The 21,741-nt window shown below is 40.2% G+C and overlaps 1 protein-coding gene across 3 annotated transcripts in view; it reads right to left on the bottom strand.

The window, feature by feature from the left end:
* Nucleotides 1–21,741, bottom strand: part of klhl5 (kelch-like family member 5) — a 73,226-nt gene that overhangs the window by 8,352 nt on the left and 43,133 nt on the right. For all 3 annotated transcript variants that reach the window (XM_026170938.1, XM_026170937.1, XM_026170939.1), the window contains exons 2-9: nucleotides 20,320–20,508; nucleotides 10,742–10,878; nucleotides 9,062–9,258; nucleotides 7,583–7,795; nucleotides 2,524–2,710; nucleotides 1,693–1,917; nucleotides 788–863; nucleotides 161–247 (exon numbers count right to left, since the gene is read on the bottom strand). In XM_026170938.1, coding sequence (XP_026026723.1) covers nucleotides 161–247; nucleotides 788–863; nucleotides 1,693–1,917; nucleotides 2,524–2,710; nucleotides 7,583–7,795; nucleotides 9,062–9,258; nucleotides 10,742–10,878; nucleotides 20,320–20,508 — 1,311 coding nt within the window. The remainder of the gene's footprint in view (nucleotides 1–160; nucleotides 248–787; nucleotides 864–1,692; nucleotides 1,918–2,523; nucleotides 2,711–7,582; nucleotides 7,796–9,061; nucleotides 9,259–10,741; nucleotides 10,879–20,319; nucleotides 20,509–21,741) is intronic.

Raw genomic sequence — 21,741 nt, 5'->3', positions numbered from 1 at the left:
AATGCTAATTCCAAAACCAAAACGTCTACACTCCATAACAAACGGCCAAAGCTGTGTTTTGTGCTAAAACAGATGCGCTAATATTGAATGCACTTAATATAACTTAGAACAAGCAAATCTGAGTAACTTTTTACCTGAGGGGAACTGTGAGATCACTTACTTGCCATTGAGAACAGCTACTCCCACTGTGCTTCTAGGTGTAACCATGCTTGCAACAAAGCTCCACTGGCGTCCTTGAGGGTCCCACCTGACAGACACAGTGTAATTTCTCAATCCTGCTCAAGGCACAGCATAAAAACCTGTATCTCTAAGGTCTCAGTCACACAGGCTAGAGACCGGTCAGCAACTCCCTGGCAACCTCCAGTCACTAGGGAAAAATGTGTGAGTGGGGCTTTAGCAATCATTTCACAGCAGCTGCCATCAAACTCAAACAACCCTCACTAACTGCTCAGGAAACGTCCATTTTTTCCTCGTGACCAGTGGTTGCAACCCAGTGTGACCTAGGCCTTACCAATAATGAAATATGTAATGTTTAAGAAGGGAATCAAAATATCTGTCAACAGTAAAATGTCATTTTAAAGAGAGACAGCCGTTTCTCCACAGAAAAACAGTATAAAAAAGCAGGGATATGAACAGCAAAACCTGGTCATACAAACCCAAGTTTACCCATATGACTAACTACCAGACAAAGTAAGTGACACTATTTAATAATTTGGATGAATTGACCCTTTAAAAAGCTGGGTTGATATCACAGGAAAAAAAACAGCAGTGTGAAGTTATTTTGCACCTTTCCACTGTACTGAGGTAACTCCAGCCATCGTGTCCTCCTACTGCATACATGGGTCCCTCTAGAACAGCCACACCTGCAGAAGATAAACACACGTACTATTAAATCATGAAAACTTCTCAAAACCAAATCAGCCAGGATAAGCAAAGCATCACACATATAAAGCATCATACTTTTAGGACAAGAGGTGTTAGTTTTTATGTGTGTGTGCAACTACACCCAGGGCATTAGGCATGTAGAGTTAGCAGCATGTTGACACCTCTGTACTTCAGGGATTTATCTGCCTAAACATCTGTGCTGCCAGATGTGTTTGAAAACCCACCACGGTTCACACACTTGCACACTTTCGTAAACACAATAAAACAGCACAGCACGCCTTATCAAATGTTGTTATAGTAATAGCAGGACACTGCTGCGAGTGGGGAGATGCCTTTCAAATGAGAAACATGGGCTCAAACCAGCCTGCTGAAGTGTTCTTGAGCCGTGGCACCGAATCTGCTGATCCGCTGCAGTTGAGTTGCTCTTTTTTGTCACTTTATTGCGTTAGGAAGCAAGTGTAAGGACAACGTTTGAAGGATTGAATCCAATTTCATAACCAAATATTTTTTTTCTTCAAAACTTTACTTTTATATCACAGTGCTTAATATCTTTGGGACACAGTTTATCCACAATGGAGCAGGGTGTGTCTGTAAGGTGCATCTAAGCTTCTGTTTTGATCAAAATTTGTAAGGTAAAGTCCAGTTTATAGAACAGCACAAAGTGAAGACATGCAGGAGTGTATCGAAGGCAACTAAATTTGAGATAAAGTATAAATACAGCCCAAACAGGACACCTACCTTCTTGACTCAAAATTCAAAATCTAAAGCAAAAAGAAAAGAAAATATAAGTTGTCAAACTGCCCTCACCTAGGCCATGCCTGTGTGTGGACATGGGGGGCATGACGCTCCAGGTTTTGCTGTGTGGGTTGTAACACTCCACAGTGTTGAGTGTCTTGAGTCCGTCTCGCCCTCCAACTACGTAGAGACGCCCGTCGAGGACTGCTACACCAAACTGTAGTCTCCGTCCACTCATGGTGGCAACTTGCCTCCAGGCGTCTCGACGTAAACAATACTGCTCAATAGTCGTGGCACCTGAAAAAAAAAAAAAAAAAAAAAAGAAAGAAGAAGAAGTACGTGCTATTAATTCTGAAACTCTCTAAACTGTACTTTTTCACACTTTGTCCTTTTATGCATTAAAAAAACAATTCAAACTTGCACCTTCTTGATAACGCCTTCTCACAGTTGTAGGATAGTGTTAAACCTGTTGACACTGATGCTCAATATTTCATTTAAAGGTAGAACTAAAGGAGCTGCTCATTAATGTGGAATCTGTTAAGCTATTAAGGTGAACCTATTATGCTTGTCCTTACTTCCTGTAGAACCGACTCGGTTCCTCACACTACACATGCGGTCAGCAAATGTACAAGTAATTCCTTTAAGCAAAAAAACCCTTCAGATTACCCTAAACAGCCTGTTTAGTGAAGGAATACCCTTAATATGGTAATGTCAGCTGTGGCTGTGAGCAGAGATGCCCCATCTATTGAAATCTTCTGTTTGTAATGGGCATCAATCAGAACAAAGCTTTTCTAAATGGAAGTTACCGACTCTCAGTTTGTAGCATTTGTCACAGTTTAACTGTAAGCTCAGTCCTCCTCTACCACAGCATCACCTGTGTCTGGATGTGAGATGCTGTTGTACCTTTCGTAGCATCCATGCCACCCACAGCGAACATGGCCCCTACGGTGGCCTTGCGAGGCCGAGTGCGGGGGCTCTGAAGCAGGGGCCGACGCTGGGGTAAAAGGTGATACTTCATCCCCTCCATCAGGAGGCGTTGGCACTCTACACTCTCCCGGAGGAGAGGGTTGCTCTCAAGGTCCGCTAGGAACTACAGACACATGCAAAAAAGAAATGAGAAAAAAAAGCAAAGGCATCAACACGCAGAATCATGTGACAGCTGCAGCTGGAATATATGGAGGGCACACGCATGTGCTACATCAGTATGGGTGTAGGGACATGTTGGCTGCGATGTTATCGCTGATTGAAGAGGTTCAAGAGCCGAAAGAAGGCTGCTCTCTCTCATTGAGAGATTAGATGAGATCAGACCAACAACCATTAATGCGCTCTCGCACACGAGACCACGCACACACTGATCATCTGACACACTAGAGAACTAATCTGCCCTCAACATCTCATCAGCTCTCCACACCCTATAACCTCATCTACAATCACACACACACGTGCGCAAAGACAGACACACAAATACCCAGGGGCTGCAGCAATCCACAGCCTGTTCCTGAAAACACATCCTGAGGAAACTGCTGCCTGTGAGAGGCATGGTAGTGAGAATCAAGTTTTCCCTCAAGCATGGGGGGGAAATACATGATTTACATTTAGATAGGTTTGTGTTTGTGTGTTTGTGTGAATTTCGAAGTCATTTTAGGTTAGACTTTGAGAATGCCTGCATCTCTGTTTTTGTCCCGCATGTTCAGACAGTCACTTAGATTCAATCACAGAGAGCAGGTATAATGGAAGAACTAGAAGATAAATAAAAAAGAAGAGGAAAGCGATTATTATTTTTACCCTCTCATTATGAATTATGTTCTCCTCCATAATTCCCACCAACACAAATAACATTCAGCTCAAATAATTCAACTTGGTCACTGAATATAAAATCAATTTCCCCCCCGCCAGACGTGGAGAGCGTAAAGCAGGCATGGTAAATGGATAAGCAGCTTACACACCAGGGTGAACCCACACTTCTACTGCGTACAATCACTGAGGGACAAATTACGGCGAACCCTATTTGCGCATTCATTCATGTGCATGTGTGTTAAAAAAACGGACAGATCGAAAAAAAATAGTGTTTGTCCTCTCCGGTGGTATTTATACATCTCTCTGTGAAGGACTGAATGTGGAGGATGAGATAAGACAGCTTGCTGCAGGCGTCCCACCTTGTCCTCTCCGTCCTCTCTTTACCTCACAGTGGGCAGAGAGAAACTTGTGTTATCTTCTCTGTTTCAGCTCACGCTTGAGAGAGAGAGAGGGGCAGCATGGGCTCTGTCTTCTTCTAAAAAAAAAAAAAAGGCACACTCTCATACACACATCTTCCAGCTACACACATTTTTTATTCCTTATGCGTGTCCCTGTTGCTGGATGTGCTCTTGCTCTAGCTGTCCTCTCCATCTTGACTTTTTGTGAACACCATACCACTGCACAAATTCCCACAAAACACAACTTACAAACAATACTGCTATGCAAATAATTTAATATACAATTTTAATCATTTCAGATTTAATGTTGTCCTTTGAGGCAGTTCACTGGTTTTAGGCCTGACTGTAATATCTCAGGAACTACTGGGCGTACAGCCATGACATTTTTTCCACATACAGTCATGGTAGCCACAGTCTCTTTCATTTTAGCGCCATCATTTTAGCTGTATATTTACTTTTTCCAATACTTGTACCATATCTTGTATTTAGCACTAAAAAATACAAGAAATGAACTCATTCAGTGCTAAAAAAAAAAAAAATGCTGGCATCCTCACGTATTAAAGTGAAAATCTAAGTGGTAAGTAAACATTATACCTGTGAAATAAACTAGCATATTAGCACTGTCGTATTAGATTTACAACATTTGTTTTTTTAGCATTGTGTTGTTGGAAGGCGGGCTTTTAAATATATAATACATCTCGATTCAGGTTTGCAGTAATCCATATTCTTATAAACATATTAAGAGCCAAGGCACACCATAATAAATATAATAGCATCTTTTCACTAGTGCTCTGACCTTGTAGTGTTGTTAAAAATTAAAAAACAAAACAAGGGGAAGTGTTTTACTGAATTTCCATGACAGAAAAATAAAATCTCATTTTAATTCTTCTCCCTGGTCTACACTGCCAATTTTGCTTCCTGAGATATCACATAGAGAAACTTACATTTATATTTTTTTCTCCAGATTACAAGCAGCAAGCTGTGCCTGTCTTGGGAGAAGACTTTGCACTATTTTTGGTAGGCTGCATTGGTTTTTGCCATTACTTTACTATTACTGAAATAAACTGGCTGTGGCTGTGTTCATTAATTTACTCAACTGTTGTCAGATCATCTGAAGAGCTTTGCAGTCTAATTTTTTCTATAATCGTGGCTTCACAGTAAGGTGCTGGGGTCGTTATGGCTCAGGATATAGAGCAGGTCATCTACCAATCAGAAGGCTAGTAGTTCAATCACAGTCAGACACTGGACAAGATACTGAACCCTGAGTCACTCCTGACACATTCGTCAGGGTGTGAATGTTAGAGAGAAGAATTACAGAAAGAAAATGATGCTTTGCTGGCAGCACTGTACAAACTAATAAGAATTAAAACCCAACAAAGAAGTCAAATAGGCTCGCAAACGGTCATATCCAGAGCAAACTAATCTTGGTTCACTAATCTGACCCAAAAAATAGGACTAACAGTTCTTATAAAAACGTGCCTGGAATATGTTAATTTATCACCATGAGGATAATTTGGGTGAAGGCCTATTAAGTGATCATCATGTGCAAGTTTTATTAAATTCTGACAAATAGTGTAGAAGGATTACCAATTCTTGTGAACTGTGTCCAAGTGGCTGCACATCATCATTTAGCAAGACGCTTACTTCTGCTTTTCTGCATACCTCATACATACAGGTTAAGTTCATTGAAAGGTCATATAGTATGGCTGGAAACAAACGCATACACACACACACACGCACACACACACACACACGCACACACACACACACACACACACACACACACACACACACACACACACACACACACACACACTTCATATTCCTGCTTAAGAATGTCACGTGTATTTGTAATTGCATATTCTTGTATGTGACAATAAAAAGGGCTGTAGCAAAGGAATCAGTTGAAGTGAGCTGAGTTCAGGTGAAGGAATCTTTTCCTCAACTTTGGCTGACACAGAGAGCACATTCTTGCCTTGTTTTGTCGTGCAGTTGAGTGTCTTGTGTTCCAGCGGGGTTTGTGCCTAGATAAACCCAACAGATGAAGACACCCACGTAGGCTTCAGCTGCCAACATGCTCCATCAGACCTGCTTGTCGGTTGTCATCCTGCCTAAAAGCGCTAAATTTCCACTGGTCACAGATATTGTACAAGCTGTCATACAGCTGTTTGGTGTGTACCGTCAGGCTGATGCACTTCTGAGGAGATTCGATGAAGAATATATATGTGAATGTGTATGAGTGGGAACAGGGATCGGGAATTAAAACATTTCATCTGGTGAATTGACATCCTCTTGATGAATAATAACATGGTGGCCTAGATAGAGAGCTAACTAATTGGCTGATGAATATTGATCGGTTGTCTGTGTGAGGTTTATGTTTCACTCTATTGGCATTTCACAGCTCGTGAGGATCCTGAATGCTGGCTTATTTGTCATTTTGTCATGGTGGCGGTGGGGGAGGAGCTGTCACACGTGATACACTGTTAAAGGTAAAAATCAACCCTTGGCTCTGTGCCTCTTTTGCTTTCAGTCTCTCTGCTCTGTTGCCACTCTGCTGCTTTACCCCTCTGCCATCCATCTTCTTCCCTGGTTACATGTTACAGCTACTTGTGATTTCAGCTGACCGGGGCGAAGCCATATATCTGAGCTGTTCATGCTATAAAGTGCCAAAGAACAAAAACAGGGCGATGTATAGATGCTGACAGAGATAATGGAAAGACCTGAGGGGGGACAGAGGGAAATTGTTGATAAGGGAGATGAAGAGAACAGATAATTTAGCTGCAGTTACGAGAGATATCACAGTTAATTAAGGTTTTAAAAAGTGTGTGTCTGATTATGCCTGTAGCCCTGGGCAGTAAGTGAAGTTCTGCTTAGCATAAAAACTTCTGAGCATTACAGTATAAGTCAGATACCTGCCACACATACTAGACAGCACATAGAGCTATGACACACCTGACAGAGTAATGGTTATGGTCCCCAGCTGTCTGAAGAGGACAGTGAGACAGAGAGACAGGTTATAACCAAGAGGCCCGAGAGGAGAGAAAAAAAGGACGAGTTAAATTTGGCCAGCACACCGTCAGGGGGGAGACAGATGCACACTCCAACCGTGTACTTTGCTGTTACACATATGAGGACATAAGCATCTTTGACATCTCCCAAAATAAAATCAATAAAATATTCATGCAGTTCTAGCTTTGAAAAGCAAAGACTAATGCAGCACGCTGAGTGAAATGGTCAACAACACAATATAAACACAATGTGCTCTTTGTTAGCTAACAGCGATTAATATATTTTTATTCGAAGAAACCCATGAAGCGCCGCACATCGAGACATGTCGTGTTCACGGCTAAATCTGGTTGACCAGTTGTTAGCCTTTAAACAGACACGTCTAATTGTCTGTGTATGTCTAAATTTGATTCGAAAGCAAAATGTATTTTTTAAACTATAAAATTCATGTTTACCCATTGAGCAATTTTCTTTTGTTTGGAGATCTAAAAGGTCTAAATTTTGTTAGGAAACGCTTGTGATCAAACAGTAACACATCTAATCAAAGTACACAGAGCAGCATTATCCGATGTTTACGCCTTTGATAAGCTTATGCAATGTTAAGTTTATTCCCTTTCAGAGCTGCCGGGTCTACTTATTAGTGCAACTCTGATAATTAATTGAATTTTCACCAGGATCTCTGTATTGTGCATCTGTTTGTTAAATCTTACCATTTTAATTTTCTTGGTAACCAGTGACATTTACCTCTTTGACGCTCTCACCTGTGGTTGCAGCAGCGGGAGTCTGATATGAGCCAGCAGCTGGGGTAGGTGGCGTTGTCGAGTGGAAGCGTCATGACGGACCCAGGTTAGTAAAGACGTAACCACGGTTTCCTCATCCGGCACGTTAATCTCATCAGATGTGAGGAGCCTTTCCATCTCCTCCACTGGTAGTAGGAGGAACTCCTGGCCTCCAACCACCTCCAGAAAGTGCTCCTGGGGGTGCAAAGAAGGTTAGAGTAAAACTGAAGGATGGATGAGATGGACTGGAAGAGAAAGACAGAAGTGGGGGGAGGGGGTTAGAATAGATGAATAATGCATTGCAAAAAAAAAGAAAAAGAAGAAGAACAGCAGAGAGGATTTGAGAGGAGAGAGAAAAGGGATTAAGGGTTTGAAGAATACAAGTGGAGGGAGGAAAAAAGAGGAGGAAATTACAGCTTGAGAAAGGTCAGATAAAAATTGAGAGGAAAAGCTGCAAAAGGGGATCTGGATGAGAAAATATGAGATCTATTGAGTCACAAGACGGGAAGAGATGATGTGACAAAAATTAATGAGTGTAATCGGTTAATCTGACAGTTATTTGCTAAATGAACTGATTAATTGCTTAGTCTATTTGCAGCTCCTTAAATTGCAGATTTCCCTGCGTGTTTTTGTCAAACAGTCCAACAAGCTACAGCTGATCACAATCTTGTGAAAGCTTATTTCTCATTAGATGTAAAAAAACAAAACAAAAAACTCTCAACATATTTCTACCATCTGTAAAATTAAAAGAAAAAACAGAGAAAAAAATGTGACCTGAATAAAAAGGTAGGAATCTAAGCAGTGTCGAAGTCATTCTTGTTTAGCTCTTACACAAAGACTGCAATAATCCTGTAAGCTTTGTGAGTCTGAACGTGTGTTTGAGAGTGAATTACAGACACTGACAGTCACACCCAAAGAAAGCCACCTTTATGACATAATTACCCGAGATTAAACCTTAACAATAATCCACTTACAGAGAACTGGAGAGAAAAAGAGAGCAACAGTACTACAGACAGAGACAGACACGCAGAGTGACGCTGGATGAAAAATGAGGCATGTAAAAAAAAAAACACCACACAAAAAAACAAGAGAACAAGAAAAAGAATAATCAAGTCGATGAAGGAGCTATTTCACCGTCACCATAGCAACTCTGTGCAGAAAAACAGCCATTGTGGCAATAATGATTGTGGTGCTGTGTGAATGAGGAGCCAATTTGTTACCAAGAATAAGATGAAGGCTGGGGGTGACTGGAGTCTTACTGAATAAAGCTGTACTGAGGTTAAAGGTGAAAGAATCCTCTTAATTGTTTTTACATGTCACTGTTAAAGACTTGCAATCTACCTAGATCTGCAACATCATTTCCAGCACTGCGTTTCCCAAAGCAGTCTTTTCATTCATTTTCGTGTGGTGATTCTACAAGCAGGGGAGGTATACAAAGATGTGAACTGGCTTTGTACCCACCATGGTGTAGGCGTGAGCAGCCCGATGCAGGTCATGGCAGCCCTGAGCATCAGCATAGGAGCGGATGCCGAGACAGTTGGATGGGTGGAGCTGCTTCATGAGGAAGGAACAGCAAGCCTGAACTACAGATGACAACTGCAGCAGGCAGGAGGCTGACAACAGAGACTCAATGGTGTCTTCCCTCAACTCAAGACGGCCTGGATGACATGAAGGGAAGAGCAGAGGAGCAAGATGGTGAAGAAAGAGAATTTAAAACGTCATAAAAACATGGAAATAATGAGACTTAATGTTATTTAAGAGATCTACAGTACTGCAACAAGATCACGTGTGTTCATCTTTTTAAAAAGAGAATAATCATTAAATATTTAGTTAACATAGAAAATGTAAAGGCAGCTAGAAAAGACTTCCTGGAGATCTTAGCCATTAATAGATGTTGAGCTCACAGTAATGTTGGTGCTTGTTTGCATAATTTAGATCTTGCAGAGTACTGTACAGGACCTGGTCTGTTAATCCTAGCATGTCTTCATACTCTCTGTAATGGAGTATACAACGGACTAACCACACAGTTTACTTTTGCATTTTGCATGTATATTTTGTATATTGTATTGATGCATTCATATTTGTATATACTGATGCTGGAGCACAATTTCTAGATGGTGATGAGATGATGATCATTTCCACCCCCCAAAAGGAGGATAAGCCACAGAAGGTCATTGCTGAAAAGACTGGCTACTCAAGAGTACTGAGAGGAAAGGTGTGGAATGAAGAGGTGCACAAGCAACAGGGATGAGTGCAGTTTGAGGAGAGAAAAGTTGATTGAAGAACTTTGAACAGCTTCACAAGGAGTGGACTGAAGCTAGTGTCAATGCATCAGGATGCACCGCACACTGAAGTCTTGAGAAGACTGCAGCAACTGTCTGCAGCATTTCTAATGTGAAGGCACCACAGCCCTCTACGAGGAGGTTTTAGAGCACTTCCAGCATCCATCTGCTGACAGGCTTTATGGAGATGCTGTTTTCCTTTTCCTGCAGGACTCCGAATCTGCCAACAGTGCCAAAACTACTACCAAACTATGAACTATGAAGAATGTACACACAGCGTTCAGATCATCTTCATCTAGACAACTAGAGATAATGAATATTTACTGGAAGTGAAATATTCTAAGAATACTGGGTGTTATGAGATCTATCATCAAAAATAAAAGCAGAGTACTGCAGTATAAATATATAAATAGAGAATTTGGTGCATTTGTCAACAATTTAATGTTTTTTTAAAATTCCAAAATCATGAAAAAAGAAGTGGCCATGTATCCGTAAAGAGTAACGTGAACATAGAGTTAAGTGATAAAAGCTGATGTCAATGCCCACCCACATCCGCTAATGGCACAGCAGCATATTTGCAAATTTCTATGCTTTTGCCTCTGCAAGCCACTTTGCAACCCGCTTCCAGTCCAGCTCCTCCTTCTTATGGTATGTAACTGAACTGATGGCATGCATGCTGTCACTGATGTCTGTTCTGTTCTATGCTGTAGGTTTGTCTTGCTGCTATTCAGTGCATGCACATGGAAGAGAACCACACAGCCAAGCACTATTTACTACAGAGAAGAAAAAAAACAATAATTCCTTCTTAAAGATCATCCTGTTTTTCTAAAAAGAAAAAGGGAAGTTGACCACTATATACCTGTGTATGCATATTGCACCAGGACCCACAATGCATCAGGGTCTACACCCTCCATCTTCACCTCGTCCTGCTTGGCTTCCCGCACATCACTGGTGAACATTGCAGCAAAGTAGTCAGACACAGATGAGAGGACAAGCCTGTGAGGAGAGAGTGTCAGGGATCAGCCACAGAAGACGGATGGCTGTAATGGAGCAACAGAAAAAGTTCACTTTGACCTCGCTGACAGGATTGGGTCAGAACACAGATCAGAAAAGAGAAAGAAGAGGCACAACAAAACCATCTGAAGAATGAAACAGGAGGAGAAACCTTAAGGAATAAAAATAAATAAAGCTTGTTGCATTGTCAAACAGCATATGCCTTTGGTTAAAAACAATCCCCTCAACTTTCTGAAACTTCCAATCTGATATTAACATACAGCCACAGTAAAAGCCTAAATGTCCCAATCGACTGATTTGTCTCTTTTAACCTCTTTACGTTAAGTGTTAAAGTGTACAGGAATAAGGAAATTGGTCAGACTTCAGCACCAGGTGAGATTTCTGCAGCAGTTAGGAATGTAAAGGTCTCATTATATAATCTCCTTTTAAAAATGAAGGTCGCTGAAAGACCTTTATATTAGAGATGGAAAAAAATGAGTTAGAAACCAGTGTGTGCAGAAAATGGTAAAGAAAAAAAAGTCATTATTTCATCAGTAGAGATTAAAAAAGACACCTAGTGTCCCCTGACCTTCAGTGTAAAAACATACTTTATCAACCATCCATTTAAAAAAACAAATGATGCAGAGCCTGAGATCTTTAAAGAAACATAAATGCTATTTCAACAACATTCAGCCAGATTTCTGTCTAAGAAAGAAGAGATGGCAGCTACAACTTTTCAAAGAAATACACAGGCACAGTTTCTAGACTTCCTTCAGTGTGGTACAGCACAGTCTTTGTCAGTAATAAGACTGTAAAACCTAACTCATGATGATTCAGACCTCTGGCTTGGAAGATTCTCTCATGATCCATTCTTAATGACTTGCCACACAATCCTTCTATCGTACTGCCAGATCCAGTCAAAAGTGAAGCCCTCCTCTGCAATGCTATCCAGTGTGCTCAGTTGGGCCTTGCTTGACACCCCTCATTTATATAGTATACATTAATTCAAGATGTAACTTTACTCTTTGAATAAGATATGTGTTTAATTTACCCACTGCTAGTTTCTTAATCTTTTTGCACACACTCATACCCCTTGGTTAAAAAAAGGAGAACAGAAACATGAGCAAATCTAGTGATGAGATAAAGGAAGAAGAAAGAAGACAGAAAGAAAAGAAGGGGAAATTTGATTATAATAAGACAAGGTTAATGTAAAATTTATTGGCAGGAAAGTCTGAGGAAGAAGTTAGCTAGTGTAATGGAAAGAAAGTGAGATGAAGGACAGAGTGAAATTATCTTAAGGTCACTTGTAAGAAGACAGTTAATTAATTCCATTCTGCAACAATCCATTAACCTTTCGTGCCACTGTTAAGTTACACACAGGCACACAAACATCTAGGCATTACAACAGCACTCGTTGGTGAATATTTACTTCCTGCTAGAGATGCCTTTGCACATGAAACCTCCAAGGAAGGATGCAAAATGCCATTGACATATATTTTTGATATCTGATCTAAATGTATCTGAGTAAAAGGCTCCCGAGTAAACCTTTTGAGGTGCAGCAACTAGTCAGTTTAACTGATTAACGTAAAAATAATTCGGAACGTTTGTTCAAGCAAAGTCCCAAACATGACCTGAATGATGACATAAACTTGTGACTCATATTAACATGTTAAACTGGCTTTGTTTGTGGCTACTTGAACATGAGTGTGTGCATGCACTGAATGTGTATAGTCTCATTACTGAGTGTGACACTGGGACCTTGACAGATAGCCTGAAGCAGAGAAGAGCTGTGTGAGCGTGTGTGCAAGTGCGTGTGTGTTTATTGTGCAGACAAAGATGTCAAAAATACACTACAGTCAGCAGGAAGTCATTCTACCAGTATTCTAGTCAGGTATCTTCCCCCCCCAATCCCTCTCTCCCTGGTGCACACACACAAACATGTTCCCTTAATTTTTCATGGGTCTCTGTCTGACTAGCTGTGAGCGACACAGGCTGTATACAGCACTGGGTTATTTGCACACAAACACAAATGCACTGCGCTGAAGACAGAGACAAGACAGGCAGTGTGTCAACGTGTAATGGAAAGAGCAGAGAGAAGACAAAATGCCAGAGTGGAGAGAGCAGGAAACAGACGAGTTGGACTCAGGAAAGGAGGGCAAGCGCTGGAAACTGAACAGTGTGTCTGTTTGTGTTTCAGTGTGGATGTGATGCTCGGTATAGAGACACAGTAGTGGAAAAACAGAGAGGGGAAAATAACAAGCAGGTCGTGAGAAAGACTTGCTTGGATACTGCAACTTTTTGCAGTATCTCTGAAATACAGAGTTAGAAGAGAAGGACCTTTAACTGATAGCTTTGCTGCCAGTCCAGGGATTTCCTAAATCCATTTTGGGGCTTTTTACCTGGAACAGTTTTGTTAATTGGGTCTTCATTAGCTCATGTGTATTGGTCATATATTTTATCAGATGGTAGGAAAAGCACAGATTTCTTCCATATATTGCTGTAATTGATTTTAAAGTATGTGCACTACCTATGGTTACCCCTCAAAACTCCATTCCCAGCCAAAGCCTTGAAATTTAGTACAGACTTTAGTACAGAGAATAAATCCTAATGGTACGTATGGTTTGAACCATCAGATTTACTACACACATTCACATCACACTTGGGTTAAGCTGAAAAAAAATATCAGTCTATTACATTTTCAGCTATAGCAACAACACACTACAATACTCTGAGCAGGACCCATTGTGAACTGTCACATCCTCTGCAGAGCAAACAGACCTGGGTGGTTCATATAAGAAAAAAGCTCCTGGAAGTGGCTGTGCATTGCCCTTTAACAGAGGGGCTGAGGTTAACCAGATGTACACTGGCAAAACCCACTAGTTAGTTTTCTTCATCAAAGTCTTTATTCTTGTAAAACCAACCTTATAAACCCGCTGTTAAAGTTCAGCTCATAGCTGATTCTATTGGCTCTTCTAAAGGGCCCTACAGTCTATTATCCCCCGCAGTGTATCAGCAAAACTGAAGACTCTTGGTCTTGCAGTAATGGAAACAATGAACCGCAGCGCACCTACCTATCAGTCGATATACAGTGATGGTAAAAAAAAGAAAAAGAAAAAACAAAAGGTAATGGTATACTTAATAAAAATCGGTGAAGGCAGCGCTTAGAGAAGTAGGTACAAAAATAGATTTGCAACATAATGTGCTGCCACAGAGACTAAAAGGTACAACTGTGCTCAACATATTTATGCATTCACAGAGTTTTGGGTTGGGTTTTCCTCAAAGTGCACTGTTTGCAACAAACTCCGCAAGAGATAAGCAGCTACACGCAGTACAAGTAGCCTACTCAGCGTGTACACTGCATTTGTCTGTTTACATGTAAGATAAAGAGAGAGAGAGGGAGTGTATATTTTAGTCCCAGAAAAGCACTTTTATCCTACACATATAACAAAATCAATCCCTAACAAAACAACCACTTTCAAACAAAGATGTCGTACTCCTACCGCTTGGCACACACACACACACACACACACTTGAGACAAACGAACACTCAAATACTTCAGACGCCAACACACTCTTTCACATGCAGCATTAAGATTCTCCTACAGCAGGGTCTTTTGTTTGTCACCATCTGTGCCTGGAGGACTAAATCAAATGAGGCAGAAGAGGAAGGCGAGAAAGAGAGAAAAGAAGCCTTTCTGCTGGTGGAGGGCCACTTTTCTGTCTCATCCCTGCAGATGGACCCTGCTGCTTCGCCAGTGGCCATATGCCCAGGGAGTAACATCGATGGTGCAGTGGAGGCATGTGACTGATGCATGGTTCAAACAGACTCTGGTACATATGGTACAGAGGTACTATAAAAATAAATCCTAGGAGCACGACTGTGGTTCTGCTGTTTGTGAGAGATTCTTTCCAAACATCCTGCGTGTGCAGTATATGTGTCATCGTGCCCGTGTGTTCATGCGTGAGTGTAGATGCACGTGTTCAGATGTTGTGGTGCATGTGTCAGCACTTCATTCGGGAGTTAATTATAACGCTGCTGCATGTATGTGATAGTAGAATCACTATTTCCAGCTGCTGTATTGTTTTTGCCTTGTGAGTCTGTGTGTGCGTAACCTGGAGAAAAACTGAAGTGGGATCAAAATTAGTTCTGAGCACCTTGGCAGGTGTTCATGTCTGTCTGTTGACAAATTTTATTAAGCAGATGACACATCGATTCCCCCCCCCCCCTTTTTTTTGGCCGAGGCTCTTGTCTCTCTCTCTTTATTTATTTATTTTTAAAACGCTGTTTCTTTCCAACTGTTTTTTGTATTGAACAGTCCAAAAAAACTATTCAGGCTATCACTCTCGTCCTCTGCAGCTTTATATTAGCACTATTCTTTAAGCTAAGCTACTATAGAGTGACTGTGCCAGCCCTTAGGCTCATGATGTCCTGGACACTGTCTGTTCTTTTAAAAATATTGACTGTCTTTACAGCTCAGATTTTGGCATGAAGATCAATCTCGGGATCATGACTTTTTGGTGGTAAAATAATTCAAACCAAAAAGAGTTATATTAATAACTAAACACTTTTAGGATGGTGTCATTTGATGCACTCTCTTGGCTGAAGTTTTGTCTGTTTTCAGTGTCTTCTTTATATAAATGATGGCACTTGTACCTTTAGGTGTTGTGCTTTACTGACCGACTTTCAATGTATTTTTTTTAATCACGAGAATTCTTATCATCTGCCCTTAATCTTTTAAAAGAGATAGACTGGGATGATTTATTTATATTAGCATACATATTGATATACTATATTTTTCGGACCATCGGTGCACCGGATTATAAAACGCACGGTCGATGAATGGGTCTGTTTTTATACATAAAGCCACCGGATTATAAGGCGCATTAAGTGAAACAAAACAGTCAGATAAGTCAAACTTTACTCAACTCATTCTTCTTGCTTCCTCCACTTCCGTACCATTGATTCATTAATGTTGAATCCTCTCGCAGCTGCTCTATTCCCATGTTGTTGCAGTATATTAATGACTAACCTCATCTTGTGGTTGGATTATCTCCGTTGTTCTCCTGACTGAAGTTTGGTCTGTTTACAGCATCCTGCCATGCAATTGCATTTGTCAAAAACCATCGGGAACCCTCACGTTTAATTAGTTAGTGGTTCATCCTCCAGCTTCACTGTGTTATGCTTTGTGTTATGCTAACATAGCTGTGTCGCTAGCGATCACATAGCACAGCATTATATACCAGGTAGCCTAACTTCAGTAACCCTATAAACGTCACTACTGTTCAGTTTTCTGTCTTCATTTATGTTGGAAGTGGTAGCAGAGCTGTACGTTTTAATTTTTTCAGAAATCTCTCAATAAGAACATGGTATATCATGTTTAGGTAACTAGTGAAACTAGCGAGCTAACTTCCTGCTAACTTCTAACTCTGTTAAATTGAATAAATTCTGTTTTCATGGATACCTAGATGTTAAACGTAATTGTTAAACCTGGTGAAGCAGCAACGCTGATCATTTTATTAAAGTTAAAAGAATATAGACAGTTTTTAACTCTCAGTGTGCTGGACTGCTCGTTTGACTTTGGGACCTGAAGGGACGGAGTTTTGGACCCAGATTACTCTGAGTTTGCGAGGCTCCTGACTACAGTAGCCGTAATGCTCCGACAATCCATCAAGTGGTGCGGCTTCATAGCTTACCAAGGTCGTACTACATTTTTTCACAGATGTTTGAGCGCCGTGTACCACATAAAATCGGTTCGAGGTCAGTAAGCACAACCAGAATTCAAACATAAGGCACACCGGATTGTAAGGCGAACTGACAATTTTTGAGAAAATTAAAGGATTTTAAGTGCGCCTTATAGTGTGGAAAGTACGGTAATACAGGGGTCTTAAACTCGCAACCCAGGGGCCACTTGCAGCCCACATCACCCCTACGTGTATGTTGACATGAAGAAATATAAAGCAATCTGGCGCCTGAAGTTACTTTTTTTGCTAGGGAGGATTTGTTTGTTGTTGAGTTCAATGTTAAAATAAGTTCTTTATGAAGCAAAAAATTATTTAATATGAAGGCAACATGAGCAGAGAGTACAAACATGTTGAGGGATTAGCTCTGTTAGTTCAGCGATTCATGTGTAAAGAAAACAATTTTCACTAGCAGTCAAAAACTAATGTGTACAGTTATGTCTGCATTTTTATGTTGTTAAATATGAACAAAATTATAGCAGAAGTGATGCCATGTGTCTGGCTAAAAAGAGAGTACTAATTTGTTTATTTGGTAGTTCAATGAAGGCTTCAGTTAGTTAAGAATGGGGGGGGGGGGGGTTTAATCTTTTTATACAATATTAGAAATTTTAAAAAACAAACAAAACACTACATTTTCGCAAATATTAGTGGGTGTTTTCTTGTTTGTTTGTTTGTTTGTTTGTTTTTTGTACTACATGAGCACTAAAGCGGCCCTCCAATGAGATGACAGTGCCAACAGTGCAAGTTTGAGACAGCTGATATAATAAAAATAACACAATGATAGCAAGCCATGAAGTGGCAGAACATTACATTTCATCTAGCCTAAAGCTGCGTCCACACAGGGAGAGATTCACAGCGATGTGGCGAGCAGAAACCATAGAAAGTGAAAAAACTACTCTGAAGTTGGTTATGTTGGCTCACAGAAAATCTGGCATGGTGTGCATGTTTAAATATAGGCTCCAGCGCCGTTCCATTGGTTTATCTAGTTTATCTGTTCTTTTCCAACAAAAAAATCTAACCAAATCCCAGTACTATCATATGGAGCCCCTCTGATGACATGGTCCAAAAAAATACTACTTCGTGGGCACGAAATGGGAATAACGTGCCCACGAAATACTTATTTGTGGCAGGCACCTTCAGGCCTGGTGGGTGTGGTCCTGCCAGCTGACCGGTCACACCCAAGGATCCTCACACACACCTGGCACCAATCAAGCCTCGTCGGAGGAGCTACAAAGCAGTGTGGCTGAGAGCTCCTCGACGCTGGATCGTTGAGTGACTACCCTTCAGTGTTCCCAGCAAAATCAGTGAGTGCGAGTCTGTCGCTTTGTAGTTGTGTGTTAACGGCTTCCTCTGTGGATTTTCCAGCAGGAGTGCGGGAACGGGAGAGCAGCGAGCAGAACTTTCACGGGAGCGGAGACACGGAGCAAGAGCACTGAGAAGGAGACACGGCACTGGACTTGGAAACGCACAGGGATTTATTATTGTGTATTGTTTACTTAAAGCGCTATACAAATACAGGCCATTTACCATTTATTTTACCATTTACTTCACTGTAAATAAACACACTGCATTAATCGCACGGAGTTCCGCATTTTGAGTCCTTCCCCACACACCCACGGTCTGCCACGCAGACCATGACAAAAGTAAAACTCAATCATTCTGTCTCTGGCCATGGTGTATAGGTTTAGCCTACTCTTATGCTTATGTCTCTATACGCAGCTGTCCAGGAATTGTATCAATGTGATGTGCGCACGAAATACTATTTCGTGTGGCCACGAAATATTTCGTGGCCACAAATAAGTATTTCGTGGGCACGTTATGCTATTTCGAGGGCACAAAGTAGTATTTTGTGGCCACAGTTTATTTATTTTTTGGACCATGTCATCAGAGGGGCTCCGTACTATCATGCTACTGAAAGGATTAAATAAATTAGGATATTGATTTATAGCACTAACGCATCCACTATCTTTGTAATGCCATTATCTTTAAAGGTAACAGTGGAGAGATCAAGTGTAACACAAAACACACATTCAAGTAGTAAAATTCCTTTACACTGTATAGTAATCAGTTAATTAAAAGGTTGAGCAGAGTCTTAACTTGAAAGGTTTGTTGTTCCCAGTGTGGTGATAAGGAGGTCAGGCCAAAAGGGCGGAGTTTTATAATGGCCACGAAATCAAACTGTCAGCTTCACAGCCATACACAACGACTGAATGGCTCCCTGTGTGTGCAGCTTAACTTTAATGCTATTTGGATTTTCATCTTCCTTTACACCCACTGTTATAGAAGACTTTTATGTGTGTTTACAAATATTTCAGCTGGAGTGCAGATAAAATACTCACTTTCGTCAAGTTGAAATAATTTGCACACTTTAACCTTTGTGTTCCTTCAGTTTTTTATTTTTGGGAACTAAGGGAAGTCTTTGAGCACAAGACTTATTACAGACTTCAGAAACAGTCACCACTCCTTAAAGAGATCCACATACAAAGACAGGCGTGGGCTGACTATTACTACTAAGTGCTTTTTTAAATAATGTAATCATTTACTGTAATAATGCAGTAATGAAAGCCGGCTACTCATTGATCAGAGCATCAGCATTTCAATTTGATTTACTCTTGTAAGGATTTTGAACTTATTACAGAAACCATCATCAGGCTCTGGGAAATCATTATCATTATTAATCACAAACAAAACTAACAAATTTTACAAAGGTTACACTTTATATCCCAAAAGTTTGATTGTGTTCATCTGGACGTAGCGTTTTCAGTGGGAGAAATGTTTCGTCATTCATCCAAGTGACTTTTCCCCAACCTTATGAACAGTACATTTACACAATGACTGAAACTAGCCCACTGAGTGAACAATGGGCTGTGAGGTCAGTTCCTTGATCACTTACACTTTATAATACAGCCTGTGACTAAGGGCACTATTGGAACTTCCATATATTTTATTTGAAATTACAATGTAATTATATTTAAATGCACATACTTAAAGGTAGCTACACTAGAATAAGGTAAGTCATTTTTTTTCTTTACAGAAAACTAATAAATAATTATACTGTAACTAAATTTAAGTACTAGTGTACAATTTCACTGTCCTTTTGCAGAAAAACAAACAATATTTTACATTTTACAGAGTGGATCTTGGCTTTTTACATCTTTATATAATATTCATTATGTTGATGTGGAGGATCGATATTCTATTATTCAATTATTCTTGTATTTTACCATTATAAGTGTGATAAGGATCGTTCTTCCCTTCTATATTAAAAATAAATAACAAATAATAATAAATACCATCAGAATTTGCAGGCTTATGTGACCTTGATGATGGAAACAAAGTCTAACTTCATTTTTGTTTTTTCACAACCATTATTAGATACAACTTTCAAAATGAGTGTCGTTTCCTGTAAAATACCTAGAAGTCATGTACTACCTAAAATTACTTATACATTGCTTAAATTAAAAATTAACTCATAGTATTATTATTTATTGTAGCATATCTACTTTAAGTATTTGTAAGTAAATAGAATTACACTGTAATTTCAAATACAGTACACTAAAGATCCATTCAATTGCAGGGGAATTACGCTCTTAATTGCAAACCGCATTACAAAGTGTTACCGAATGTAGTAGTAATGACAATAACCATTAGCATCACAGCCTTTGCTGTCCGTGTATTAGAATTTTAGTGCTCCTTTGCTCCTACCTGTGAGCAGGTATTCGCCTCTCCCCAGCCACCAGTATGACATCACAAAGCTGTCTAGTCCGCAGGTAGCCCTCCATCTTGCGGAAGGTGACATCAGCATGGGACAGAGCGGTAAACATGCACTCCTCCGGACACGCGCACTGCTCCATTGACACACATGAGGACAGCGTGGCACTACTGTTAGACGTCCTGCGCCCACACAATGGCACACAGACAAGGACAAACATCCAACAAACACACACGGACAAAGACAGAAAGAGAAAGAGACAGTAACTTTCAGTGGATTTATTGGTGAACAAAGAGACAGATGTGTGAAGAGAGCTACACCAGCTGTTCTGAGTCATCTAATGTACCCTCTTTGTATGTCGCCAGGAGCAGACAAAAGATCTTTAATGGTTCAATTACTAGGAGTAAATGGCCAGATAAATTTAGCCCTCTTTAAAGAAAATCTGCCAATTAAATAGCTATGGGAGCTAAGCCCATAGGATATGCAGTAATTTACTCTGCTCCCTAATGGCAACCAGTTTCCTTGCATTTATACCAACAACAGGAGACAGAGCAGAGTTTAGGACCAGGAAGGCTTCGACATTACTGTTGAGTTTATTTGTGCATGCGTGTTTGTCAGAGATGAGCTACCCTGTGAATTATCAGCCATCATGACTCCCAAACCAGCATTTAATTTATGTGAGCCAGTGCTGTACTTCCATTTTTAATTTAACAGCAGAAGAGGCAGGACTGGCCCTGCAGCACAAAGACATAAAAATAAACTGATACTCCAAGGATAATATGAATTCAACTCCTCAGTCAGGAGAGAACTCACACTCTTTTAGTGAAGTGTGTGTGTGTGTGTGTGTGTGTGTGTGTGTGTGTGTGTGTGTGTGTGTGTGTGTGTGTGTGTGTGCTCAAAGCTCAAGCTGTTTCAAGTCAAACTGTCTTAAATTGCAATTTTTCACTTGCATGTTCTACCAGGATTGAATAAAGAGAAAGGTAGAAAGAGATACACAGACATAAATTGTGGAAAAGGTGTTACAAAATGTGACTTCTGTACAAAACAATTTAGAGATTGGATTATTTACTCAGAAATCATTGTCACGTATTGGTGTAGCATGTTAAAAAAAACTATCACTTGGCACTTGAAGTTGCTATACATATTTCCCGATCCATATTTTTTTATACATGTTTGCACATAAATAAATACAGACAGACATTTCCTCTGAATTTCTTTGTGAGATGAAAATGTTTTACAGCACTGACATTAAATATAGGATTCATTAGCTCAAAAGAATGTGTAGTTAAAATTTTTTTTTTTTTTAGTACTGGGGAATTACCACCTGACCATGAATTTTTACATGGTTATTTGTGTTCACTGTTTTAGATTTTCCATCCTACAGCTTTTACTGTTTTGTGTTGAGTCCCAATAGT

Source organism: Astatotilapia calliptera, chromosome 6, assembly GCF_900246225.1.
Source record: "Astatotilapia calliptera chromosome 6, fAstCal1.2, whole genome shotgun sequence".
Lineage (NCBI taxonomy): Eukaryota > Metazoa > Chordata > Actinopteri > Cichliformes > Cichlidae > Astatotilapia > Astatotilapia calliptera.
The sequence above is the reverse complement of the archived record's forward strand: the minus strand, read 5'-3'. Positions and strand labels throughout refer to the sequence as shown.